The following is a 13,297-nucleotide window of genomic DNA, read 5'->3' on the forward strand; positions in this document are numbered from 1 at the left end:
CTCAAGCTCAGCTAATTGTAGTCGTGGTTGTTTCATTAGTTTTATTTCAAAGTTAAATTCACAGAGAAAAGAGCTTTCGATGAGGTCTTGAACGCAGCACATGTTGGTGCGCATGTCCTGTCATATGACTCCAAGAAGAAAAAAAGAGGCGCTGCTCATTTTCCCCACATGAGTGCAGCATTTACCCTTCACCTGGACCTCCCCCCGCCCCGCTCCACCCCCCCCCCCCCCCCACACCTTCCCTTTCTGGGTCTTTTACATGAAGACAGACTGCTGGATATTTTTCATAGTGTTTCTGAGCAATGCTCTGAAATCTGAGCCTCTAGCATTGAATCTGCTGTGTAATCCCCCAATTTTTTTTTTTTTTTTTAATGGTTTAAACCGCAAAACCCTCTTCAAGGTGACTGCAAAGACACTGGGCAGATGGCCAGCCAACATATCAGCTGACGACGTCTAAAAAGCCAAGTGTTTTTTTTTTTCCTCTTTAACAGCAGCTAAATATTTTTCCCTGTTGGGTCACCTACAGCTAAATACCTGAAAATTCCACCACAGCTCCGAATTTGCACAGGGACGATCCAAAGCTGCCCTCACCAAACTGCCCATAGTGCCTGACTGATGCCTAGCTCTCTCTGCTCCATGTATCTTTTATAGAGTCTACATAGCATGCATTATTCAGCAATAACACACGGCCCATCTGGAGTGTGTTTGTGCATGTGTGTCTATGTATGGATGTGCCGTTGGTAGTTAACTTTCCTGCTGTGCCATTTCACCATTTCACGCCACATCCAACAGTGCTTGAAGAGCTAAGAATTAGTATTTCCTCTTTAATTACGAGTAAGGTATAATGCGTGCGCGTCTGACAAAGGATGTGTGTGTGAGGGAGGGGGAGGAGAGGGAGAAAAGGGAAAGAATAGAAAGTAGTGAGAGAAAGAGAGATAGATTAAGTGAATGCGTAACAGTGACTACAGATGGCACGTTCAGGATCAAGCTCTTTCATCATGCCGTTCCTCATTAATAGAGATGGGAGTGCTGCCCTAATTCCATAATTCCTAAATCATGCCAGTTAGTTGAATATGAGAAGACAAAAGTACAGGGTAGAGAAGAGAATAGATTAGCCTATAGCCTAACAATGTGTCTGAGAGAGCAAGAAAGCAACAGAAGAGAAGATAAAGGGACAGAAAGAAAGAAGAAAAGAACGGAGAAGGGTCGCCATCTGTATTGCCTGGCTTTGCTTTTTGGTTGGTGCCAAAACCAACATCACATAGGCCAAATTTATTCTCGCCAATTATTGTCCCACGTGTATGCCAGCCAATGAAAATAGCTAAAATAATCAAGTGATTAATTAGTTCTGGAAGAGAATACATGGGGATAAAATAGTGTGTGTGTATGAGCATGTGTGTCAGTGACATAGCCCGGATCACAAGTTTCTCGTAATTTCAAGGAGCACATCTGCTCCTTCCTGGCTCCGTCCCATCACACATGCATTTTTCCTCTCACAAGGATTGAGACGTGGGAATGTTAACAGGGCTTGCTTGATCGGGCTTAATTTTACATTAGGCTAATTCTGCTGGTACCTGATTCTTGTCAGGACAAAGAATTGGCTGACCAAGCATGCGTCTCAATATTCAGAGATAATTTCATTCCCTCATCTCCTTTTCGCTGGAATGTACTCTTTCGCCATTTGAATTGTGCTCTCATATGAAGCAATTTGATGGAAACTAGAGACATCGATAGCCATTAGCCTGCTTTGCACAGAAGGGCCAAGCATGGCAAGCCAAGGCTCATTTATTATTCATGTACCTGCAGTTTTCCCCCCAAAACAACGTTTCTGATATTCTTTTTGCGTCACGCTGCCAAAAGAGACAAGTCAGTAGTTTCAAATAACGCTTTTAAAACAGACTTGATAAATGTTTTAAGCTTGCAGTAGCCCTTACAAATCCCAATGGGGGAAAAAAAAAAGTCTATTGTCTGTCTATACATGTCCAGATCTGGTGAAACAAATATTGACTTTAAAGAGGGAAGGAAACATTTCATATTCACTTTTTAAACATTGAGCCTGCTTGTGAGGCTAAACCGGTTAGGAACTGTTCCATGTCTCGCTCAAGGACGTACAATTTTGATGAACATATCTTCTGCGGTGGGAATCAAACTTTTTAACCAGTGGGCCACAATGGTGAAAGAGATTTTCAGATGCTTTCACGACATTAAAAGTACCAATAACACAATGTAGAAAAAAAACCTCTTTAACAATCGAGAATCCTGCATTAAAAATCGTACTTATATCTACAGTTTTACATAATGGAAATACAAGTTTACACAATCCTGATTAGACCTCTCATCACCCGGTAAATCTCGATTTGGTTTACAGTTTACAGAGTTTTTAAAGGTGTCTGTCCCGATATTTTCGTGCTGGTTGCATGAATGCAGAGTAGCCATGTTGTATGGGCAGAGCACACACGCACACCAGAGACTTCCACCGAATGAGCAACCGAACACCGGGCTTATCCCTACACTAACTTGAATGGGGATAAAACACATTGAATCCTGTGGCTCTTCTGGACTTTCCAAATGTTATTGGATTGAAAGGATCAAATTCTGACAGTGAAATGAGTCAGTAGTCAGGCTTCGGAGGAGACTATGATGTAACCATGTGTCGTTAGTGTTTTTGAAGTTACTCTCACTGGCAAAAGGAGGAGATGAGACTTTTACATGAAATGCAGGCTGAAAAACCGTGGATGTCCCTTGGACGTTAATTTTTGAATGTTAAAAAGTCTTTTTAAGTCTGTTCCAACATTGACATCCAAGGGAAATCCACAGTGAACGTTAAAAAGATGTTCAAAATAATACAAAAAAAATGTCCTTCCCAGTGGACATGATTTGAACGTTTGGCAAGGACATTGAATTGACATCTCCCTTATGTCACGTGTTTGCAGGGTAAAGACACGTATCAAATTCCGATCGTACATATATTGGACATCTATCTTTTTGTCTTAGCGAGGAGTCCAGAATGATCTTTTCTTGCACAGCCACAGACGCCCAAAATGGGTCACAACCTGATGTGCACATAAGCTCTACCGCACATCCACAGACATCTAAAAGGGGTCCTTGTCAGACGTCTAGACGATGAAGGCGTTTTTCATGTTCACAGAGGGCATAAAAATATTGAACTTTTGCTGCACATGGACAGACATTCAAACAGGATACCGCTCAGATGCTCAGATATTAAACCTGTGTCAAACGTGTCCAGACGTCCAAACGGTACACTGATCAGACCCTTGGATATCGAACCCATCTTGGATGTCTGCAGACGTACAAGAGTAGGTGCACTGACCGACGTTACATAGACACGATGTGAATGTCTCCCTGACGCTGCGTGTTTGCGGAGTAATTTAATGTATCAATTCATGGATCTTCTCACAGACAAACAGATCTGGGGATTTTATTTGCCACAGATGTTTTTTCTCTCCAGTGAAGCAGAAGCTTCAGAGGACATTTAAGTCAGACGCTTTCCCCACCCGCTTGTATTTTTATCGATACCAACTGCTTAACCAAGCTTAAATATATAACTGTGATGTTCTAACTTTGACCTCTAATTCCCAGCATTTTTACTCCATTTACAAGTGGCTTGAAATGCACTGTTGACACCTGAAATGTGACTGGGGGCCCAAACACCGTGTTTTTGTAAGAGTTTTGGTTAAATGTTGAACAGTGTATCTTTTAAATCATTTTTTATGTAAAATCCAAATATTACTATACTGATAAAAAAAAAATAGCAATATTTCCCTCCAAAATGTAATGACATATTGGTATAAAGTTGAAAGAAAATTACAGGTACCTCCGAATTGTACTGAAGTACAGTATTTGAGGACATGCACCCTGCTGGAAATCTGATGGAAACAAGAGAGGAAAGGATATCAAGCCATTCAGTGTCCTTGTTGTCAGCAGTTCAGATTAGCTGTCACATCGCTGAGGGAGAAACAGCTGAAGATTGGAGAGGGTGATTTCATCTGAATAATTTCATGCTTTGACTGGCGGAGCTCAAAGCTCACCGTCCCAAGACTTTGACGTCAGAGGAAAATAGACTGGGCAAAATGAAGACCCAGGTTCAGTCTAATACATAAATACAATCATCAGCCCTTTGGAGGGAAACAAAAACATCAAATGAAAGTTAATTCACATTTCCACTGAAGAAATTCCACTCACTTGACTTGTTTCTTTTTTTGAGTAGACAAAAAGACAATCTTTATTTGTGTGTTTCTCTCCTTGCTCTGACTTCTGTGTTTACTTTTGACTGACTGACTTTAATGACTGAGGTCAGCTTCCACAAAAACACCACGAACAGAAAAGGAGACAAACTCATACATGACGCTCAGACCCGGAGGCATCCTACCACTACCAACCATGGATCACAAACCAGAGAAGAAGAAGAACGATAGAAGGACAGCATCAGTGGAATAGAAGAAGAGAAGACACATTTTTTTTTAATCTTCCACAGGCTATACCCCATCACTGCATCCCACACAGGAGTAATTAACAGTGATTTTAAATGCTACAAAAATAAGATGAAATTGGGAAAGAAGTGCCTCCCCTTGTTTGTGTTTTCTTGTGTGTGTATGTGTGTGTTTTTGTACATGTGTGTATGTCCATGCCATGTCAATGTCTAGATCTGCATTTCTACATATGTCTTTACTTGTGTGTGTGTGTGTGTGTGTGTGTGTGTGTGTGTGTGTGTGTGTGTGTGTGTGTGTGTGTGTGTGTGTGTGTGTGTGTGTGTGTGTGTGTGCGTGTGCGTGCGTGTGTATCTGTACATGTATGTGTGTGTTCACAGTGCTTGCTCATAATGTTCGCTTCCCAACATTACAGAAGTCTCAGTCCCATGATACACACACGCTTTCTCCCCTCCACCTCCCTCCTCTCTCCTTGTGCTGTGTTTCCTTTATAGTCATGTCCATGAATGCTCCCCACCTTCTCAGAGGAACGGTTATCAGACTACATGTGTGTGTATGTGTATATGTGTGTGTGCGCGTGTGTGTGTGTGTGCGTGCGCATATGTGTGTTTTTGTGATGCTACCACGCACACACACACACACACCTCGCCTCATTTGCCACAGTCTATGCGCGTCCCTTATTGGTTTAACCCTCAGACCCAGGACCAGCTTCAGTCAGTGTTTACGTCCGTTGCGATCTGGCCTGGGCTCCGGGGGGGCTGATTTCCAGTCAGTTTCGCCCCGTGGGTCCATTTATCTCACGGCCCGAGCTAATCCATCAACGACTGAAAAAGCCAGACAGGAGAAACCGTGTGAGGAGAGAGGTTGAATTTTCCTTTTGATGTCTGGAAAAAGTCTCAGGGAGAGCAAGAGAGCGCTAGCAGGCTGTTTCTGATTATTCCCCATGAAAAAATATATCATCATTAGAAACAAGATTGATCTGAAGGTTTCACAGTGGTCATGCAACTTGAGTGTCGCCTCCTTTTCTCACCTGTTCATCCTTACTTCGCCCACCGCCCACCCCGCCCCCCGCACACTCCCACCTGTCATCCCCTCCAAAAATCCCCCACCCCCCCGTTCCATCCTGCCAGTCCGAGAGAAGGTACTGTAAGTGACCACAGTCATAATAATACAGAGAGACAAAGAGGTGGGTGACCAGTGGTACATTCATACATGAGAAAGTAATGGTTCCAAAAGTCACCCGACCCAATCGACATTAGACAGTGCTGAAGATGCCTGTGCTGGCCAGGCCGTGATAAATGCTTTGTTTAGAAACATGAAGAAGACAAAACACGTCCCACCTGAAAAATCTACATCTCCTTCGAACCCATCCGGAACACCCCCACACCCTCCCACTGAGACAGGCTATGGTTACACTTGTCATTATTAACGTGACATCTGAGCTTCTTATAGAAAAAAAAAAGAAAAAAAATCCAACTGCATGATTTTTATATCACGTTGCTGTGAATCTAAACTGGGTCTGAAAATATCAACACATATAATATTACATTTCCCACATGGCTGTATTCATTTAAATCTGTGCTCTTGCATTGTTTTCCCCCTTTCTCTTCTGCTCAGGCCGGGACATTTCTCTCCTCTCCTCCGCACGCGTTTGCTCTTATTCTCCTTGTGGCTGGAATTGGTCCAGATAGTATAGAATTCCAATTACAATGCAAGCTTGGCCACTTCCAATTCTTGGTTTGAGGATGGGATGGCAATATGAGCAAAATCCAATTTTTGTGCATCCAGGCCTATCGCTTAATGCATCCTGCTGTGATTGGGTGATAGAAATTGCACTGGAACGACAAGTTTAATCATAGCCATGGCTACATCTACCCCATCAGTGGCAAAGAGTCAATAGTCAAATCAAAAAGGACCCCCTGATATGAGTGCAGAGACATTTCTCTTGTGTTTTGCAGCTGAGAGGGTCTGTTCCACCCAGAATTTGGGGATCAGAGATGGAGGGCAGCTTTTCAGACAGCTCCAGACTCAGCCCTCTCAGCCAGGCCTGGGAACGGTGTCCGTGGCTGGGCCATGAAGGGGGCTGGCAGTGGGGGTGATTGGTGGTCGTATTGAGGTGGAGGTGGGAGGGGGGGGGAGGGGGGCGGAGACAGAGGGCTTCCCTGAGGGGTGGTGGATTTTTAGAGGGACAGCCAGCCCAGCCCATTATCCCTGGGTGGGAGCTCCAGGATGAGGGGGAGAGGGGTCACGGCCAGTAGAGGAGTCCCAGGGACAGTGAGGCCAGAGCAGCTAACAGGGCCATGGACCCTGCCCTCCAGCTCAGACCTCCATCAGTCAGGAAGGGCTCCGGAGAATCATATCCCGACCCATCTGAAACAGAGAGAGGAGAGAAAGAAAAAAAAACGACAAAAACATCTGAACTGAGAGGGACACAAGCACAAAGACGAGACAATCTAAGACAAAGTGAATGAACAGGGGAGTGGATTTAAAGGGTAGACAAGTGGAACTGGTGGTGGTGGTGTGTGTGGGGTGGGGGGCTTGGAAAGTGAGTGACAAACAAAAACTCGACAGCCGAGGAAAAGCAGAGTAGACGGCAGAAAAGGGATGAGGAGAGGCGAGAGGGAGGAGGAGAAGACGACAGCAACTGAGCTCTGCAGGGGGTTTAACCAACCTAATTACAGTTTAATCACAGAGACTAGGAATCTGGAGCAGCTGACACACACACACACACACACACACACACACACACACACACACACACACACACACACACACACACACACACACACACACACACACACACACACACACACACACAGACAGCAACACACATCCACTCACACACATGTGCAACCGCTCACAGCTCACTCTGGTGACAACATTTCACAGGCGAGATGGAAGTTGCAATGTCAGACACATTACATGAACAGCACGAAAAAAGCCGAAACTCAAAAGAGGAGCTGCAGCGATGACAGAAGAAAAGGAATGTATGTTGTTTCAGTAATTATGGAGGAGAAGAGTTATTTCCTTTCCCCTTAGCAAGATATGGAATGATCCGAGCCTGGAAAGCTGCGAAAGCTGACTCTCTTTTATGAAGATCTTCAAAGCCGTGTCATCATCTAGGGAGACGTGTTCCTACCCAGGTTCGATTATCGTAGTCTGGCTTAGCTTGAAAACTCACAGGGTGGAATCCGCATTAGAAAAAAAAAGACGTGCAGGTAGATTTTTCACGATAACGCGAGGGTAATGCTTGCCACATTCTGATCCCCGTGTATATGCCAGGCTTCTATTGAGTTATTTTTAAACGGCGCGATCGCAGGCCAGCGTGGCACACTCGTATGAGCGCCGCGCTCCGGCTACACTAATCGATTAGGGAGCTATTTTCAAAAAGAGTGTATCTTCATACTGCACCGTGTTTAGGAAAAAAAAAAAAAAAAAAAGAATAGTGTGGCGAGGAAGTCATGCCTCATTTTCTTATCGTCTGCCTCGTCGTCTTTTGAAACAAGGCGGATACATTGAGATCTTTTTTTTTTTTATCAATAAAACGTATCTCCTTAAATGTCTTATTTTGGGTGAGATTTTTACTGTCTGCAACGGTTTATTATTAGATTGCTCTCCGATTTCTTATGAGCAAATCGAACAAGTGGAGTGATGTTGAGGGTTGGTAACATTTTCAGAGAGCACTTTCAGCCTGCTCTGTTCTCCTTTTACAAGGACAGAAGGTCTCCCTCACACCCAGTGTGATGTGATGTGATTTGATGTGAAGCGCGTATGCCACTTTGTGCCTGTGTACATGCGCGCACTTCTCCGTGCCAGTGTGTGTTTGTGCTCGCGCCTGCGCACGCTTGTGTGTGCTTGCATTTGTGAATGCGTCAGAATGTGTGCGTGTGCGTTTTCAGTGTGTGTGCGTAAAGGTGTTAACGTGTTGCCTGGCTGGTCTGTGAATCAGAGCAGAGAGTGTTGCCGGGGCATTCTATCAGACCTCTTATTCCCCCTAATTTGACTTTGATAGCCAATCTGGACCTCTGGGCGTATATATGAATGTGTGTTTGTGTGTGGGCGTGTGTGTGTAGTTAGAGCGTGACTTACCTGGAGGTCTGACATACACCTTCAGCTTTAGACATGCCCGCCCCACATGGTTTGGGTGAGGAGACGCTGTAAAAAGAGAGATTGAAAGCAGAGATTAGTTTAGAGATGAAACGATTCGTGCTGCTGATTACAATCACAAAATAACTGTGAACATTTAATGTAAGTTATTTTAATACTTCTCTGTCTCTGAGTGTTATGAAGTTTAGTATCAGGTGGTTGGTTGGACTGGAAACTCAAAAGACAGAACTGAAACAGGCCCTGCAGCAAAAATGAGGTGAAGGCCTTGATTAACTCCCATCTCCTTTCTTTCTGCATTATGTATCTTGACATCTTTCATGTACACAAATTAAGAACTAATTTATATAAAAGTAGATTAGGCGCAGAGCCTCTAAGAAAGAGAGGGCTGCAACACCACAACTCAACAATATTGAGTATTTTCTTGTAATATATAAAAAATAAAAAAATAAAAAGTACACCGCCATTGTTGTTAAAATGAAGAACACAGATTTTCTGCTTTATATATTCCCCCAAGTTTGTATTAATCAACGGCAAAAAAATTTGTCCCTGACAAATACTTTGGTGTAGTAACATTTTCTATATACAAAAATTTGGCTTTTAATGAAAATATATATTTTTGTACCTATGACCTATTTTTAAAGTTTTCTGTCTTAAGTGCTGCAGGGTGAGTGCTACAGCCAAGACAGGTCAGGCAAGTCAGAAAATATTGATTGGCACTGGTGTTATGGCAACAGGTGAAATAGAGAATGAACCCAGCTATATCCTTAATAATGCAGGACCAAGTTAAATGCGTTTATGTTTTCAGTTGCTATTCTAATTCAGTGGTGCCTGTTTTAAAACAGATTTACAATTATTTGAATTGCTGTCTTTTCCCATTCGAAAGGTATTTTCTGGGTAAACTATCATGTTATGTCATGTTATGTTTGTTATAATTTGGTATTCATGTAGTCATTAATGCAGTTTAGTACCTTCTTGATGGCATTCAGTGCTTCAAGCAGTTGGACAGTTTCTTATATATTATGTCCTTTTAAGTTCTCTTAAACCCATTGTTCCCAGCTTGTGAACTTCCATAAATGTACCAAAACACTTCAGGCAATGTAAACAAGTCTGTGAGGGATCAGCCCGGCACACTAGGATTCAGTCGCACTCACATTCATACCTAAGGGAAATAACTGACTCTCAAATCGACCCGACTTGAATGTCTTTGGAACGGGGGAAAGAAAAATCCATGCAAATTCCCCAAAGACGCAGGTCCTTCTCGCCGTGAGGTGACAGTGCTAACCACTGAGCCGCTGTGCTGCCCTGGCTGAATGCCCCCCAAAAAAAGAGAGAAAATTGTTAAAAAGTTACCGTGATTCAAACTTCAAAGTAGAATAAATGAAATTGAATCCTGGTTTTTAGTCCCACCTTGCTCTGATGTGAAATAGAGCTGGAGACCTTAAAAGAGATGGTCACAAAGTCTCTGGCCGCGCACACACATTCACACATGTGTAAAAGAATGTGCACACACACTGATGGCTGCAGAAGTGTGCGTGGAGACCTATTGGCCTTCTCCCTTGAGGAAGTCTGCATAGCCGGAGCTCATAGTGACCCCAGAGAGGACCATCATCAAGATCCACGGTGCACAGGAAATAAAACTGACCTTTCCTCTGCCCTCTCCTCCCTTTTTTTCTACCCACTACGCCTCCCTCTGTCAGTCGCTGCCCTTCAACTCCCTTACCCTTTTATGCCTTACCTATAGCCCACTTCTTTTCCCTAAATTTCCTCAAGTCATCTGCCTGCTCTGCTTACAGCGTAAAGAGAAAATGTGACTACGAAGCACTTCTGGCCTGGTATTGAGCTTTCTCTCTTGTTGTACGTCTTAGTTTCGGCTTCCTCACTGAAAAATGGCGACATTAGCGTCAAAAGGGCCTTAAGTGGATTTTGCTGATTCTCTTCTCCGTGGCCCCCCAACAAAGTCCCACCTTTTGTCATTTAAAAAAAAAAAAGTCTTATCGGCTCTCCCAGCACCCCCCGCCCATTTCCCAGCACATCCACAACCCGACATCTCCTGAAAAACCCATTGAAAATCACTCAACCTGATCCCATGGCAGCTGGGAGAAGTACGGGGTGGAGCAGACCTGTCAACATGTCAAGCACATGACAAAATACACACCGGCGTGCACAGACCGGCGGCGCTCGGTCGCACATGTCCGGCCACAAATCACCATCAGCGATCAATGTGTTTCACCAGTATCTGCGATGACAAAATTGTGAAAGGCCACACACAAACACACACTTGTTGGAAAGGCTGCGTGGTTAAAACTGTCAGGGCATTGTCTTTCCACATCAATACTGACCTGTGCAATAGTGTGTGTGTGTGTGTGTGTGTGTGTGTGTGTGTGTGTGTGTGTGTGTGTGTGTGTGTGTGTGTGTGTGTGTGTGTGTGTGTGTGTGTGTGTGTGCGAGAGAGAGCGAGAGAGAAAGAAACAAAAAAATGTGTGTGCGCTTGTCAGTCAAGATGATGGACACGGCCTTTTCACGGACTCACAATCGCTTGACAGCTGACCCCCGCGACCAGCCCCCTCCCACACACACCCCCCACAACAACACATATACACACACACACACACACACACACACACACACACACACACACACACACACACACACACACACACACACACACACACACACACACACACACACACACACACACACACACACACACTCCAATCATGTGGAATACACACTACCCTCAGGGGCCCCCGAAACACAATACCATAGTCAGCAACTATACAACTCTGGAGGGGCCTGAACCATCCTTACATGAGGCTGAAAACAAAAGAGTGTGTGTTTGACTGTGTGCGTGCGTGTGTGTGTGTGTGTGTGTGTGTGTGGGAAAAGTGCAGTAGGACGTCGGGTGGCTGTTATCTTAGCCTGTTTAGCTCCCTGACTCTCGCCTGCTGATTCTTTGTGGAAGAGAAGACAATAGTCTTTGTAGAAGTACTAACTTTTTGAAGTTACTTTAACAATTAATATTATCAGAGTTGTTAGCAAATAACTTTTTAGTAATGCAATAGTGCCATTTTGCATTGCATTGCATTTATTTTTTACTAAATGATTTGCACTACAAAATCATATTACTGCACAAGTAGAGCACAAGTGCAGGACTGTTATTACAAACTCAATTAAACCCCGTGTCAGTCAGTGAATCTTCTTTCGCTTTGGCCAGAGGCTCCTTGCACTCTCTGAGCCAAGACAATATCACTGTAAAATGAGAATCACTGCCCAAGGGCAACAAAAAACCTCAACAAAGAAATCTGTCACACTTGCATGCCGACCTGAAACCGGTGGCACAGGACCTTTCTCCCATCGCGAGTCATGGCGAGAATGGATCATCTCCCGCTAAAAAGGTTGAGGTCAGTTTTCAGCCAACTGTGCAGCCGTAATGCATGGAGAAATGAAGAGACCGGTGTCAGGCTGCATACTGGCAGAGAAAGCCACTAGGGTCGGTGGTAAAAACACCATCTTTATGACAAATGAAGGTTGGGTGTGACTTTTATAGAGAAAAATGAATGATATAACTTTCCTTATTGGTTTGCAAGTTGAGTCATATATTTCAAAATTAATTTGTTTTTATAAAAGACAATTTTCCAATATTATTGCCTTACGTGTACTATTTTTTTTAAGGTTAAATTTATCAAAAAAATATAGTGCTGAGTTTGTACACCTCAGCTGGTCACTGCACGGTCAGGCGAGCGAAAGTTTTGGACATTGACAAGCAAAGCTTTTGAAAGTCAATTTAATGTTCTTTTCTGTGATTACCAAATGATCTCGCACTAAACTGTGCAGATGCAGTAAATCTACACCCCCCACCCCCCAATCTGGTACACCGAGCAGCTGAAAACAATGTTTAAGAGTAATTTGAAGCTACTATTCATCCCATGCTTTGTGGGGGAATGATAGCTTTTTAAGTCTATTCAGAAAAACAGCCTCTGGGGGGGGCAAAGCCCATCTGTGATACTAATACATCACTTGTTGAAGTGAAGAAAAACATCAATAGAGCTAATATAAAAATGATTACAAACTATGCCTGGTGACATTTTTACCACTTTGCTGAGCACACCACTTATGATCTCGACAGAAGCAGAGAGACACATCCAGAAATACAGAGAGGGAGAGAAAGAAGCGAGGGAGAGACGGAAGGTGTATTTATGCACGCCTGTGGGTGTACGAGCGACATGGTAGCCTGTGGTTGGGAACGCTCTCAATCAACTTCTGTTGATTGCATATTTACATATTGTTTACAAATGCATATTGAGCAGGAGCGCGGCTCGCACGCAAACACAGCTCGTGTGTACACAAACAAACAGCCGCATCTCTCCTTGAGCTGATAACCTACAGATGTAGTAGTACTCGTGTCCGGGCCGGAACTCAAAGCCCAGCGAGAAGGGAGTGAAGAGCTGGAACTTCTCCGAGAAGCGCAGGGGTCCGTCTGGACCGCTGGGACGGTTGCACTCCCAGCGCTTGAAGCCACGCATCCTGTGCTGGCAGGAAGTGTAGCCCTCGTGGTTGACCATGAACAGGATGTAGCGCTCCATGCGCCCGTGGGACGGAGGACCCTCGTAGTAAGGACAGTAGATGTCTAGATAGTCATTAATGTTCACTGCCACCCTGTACTCTCCATGCCAGAACCTGGAAGACACAGAGAGAATATGAATTAGAAAGGATCAAACAGGCTCAGAAGTATCAGGCAGAGG

The 13,297-nt window shown here is 44.0% G+C and overlaps 1 protein-coding gene and 1 long non-coding RNA gene across 5 annotated transcripts in view; one reads left to right on the forward strand and one right to left on the reverse strand.

The window, feature by feature from the left end:
* Positions 1 to 5,541: 5,541 nt before the first annotated feature.
* efna2a (ephrin-A2a) overlaps positions 5,542 to 13,297 on the reverse strand; it is a 74,726-nt gene continuing 66,970 nt past the window's right edge. The window contains exons 2-5 of one of the 4 annotated variants that reach the window (XR_011311432.1): positions 12,940 to 13,232; positions 8,538 to 8,603; positions 7,532 to 7,624; positions 6,766 to 6,818 (exon numbers count right to left, since the gene is read on the reverse strand). Coding sequence is in view for 3 of the 4 variants with exons in the window: in XM_069710694.1 (XP_069566795.1) it covers positions 6,694 to 6,818; positions 8,538 to 8,603; positions 12,940 to 13,232 (484 nt within the window). In the remaining variant the exon portion in view is untranslated. The other 3 variants (XM_069710694.1, XM_069710695.1, XM_069710696.1) reach the window with 3 other exon arrangements.
* Positions 7,868 to 13,297, forward strand: part of LOC138627992 (uncharacterized) — a 49,189-nt gene continuing 43,759 nt past the window's right edge. The window contains exon 1 of the long non-coding RNA XR_011311435.1: positions 7,868 to 7,895. This is a non-coding gene — a long non-coding RNA (uncharacterized lncRNA). The remainder of the gene's footprint in view (positions 7,896 to 13,297) is intronic.

This window comes from Brachyistius frenatus, unplaced genomic scaffold (assembly GCF_029030835.1).
Source record: "Brachyistius frenatus isolate BFR_SWC_R1_liver_20210118 unplaced genomic scaffold, ASM2903083v1 Contig_93, whole genome shotgun sequence".
Lineage (NCBI taxonomy): Eukaryota > Metazoa > Chordata > Actinopteri > Embiotocidae > Brachyistius > Brachyistius frenatus.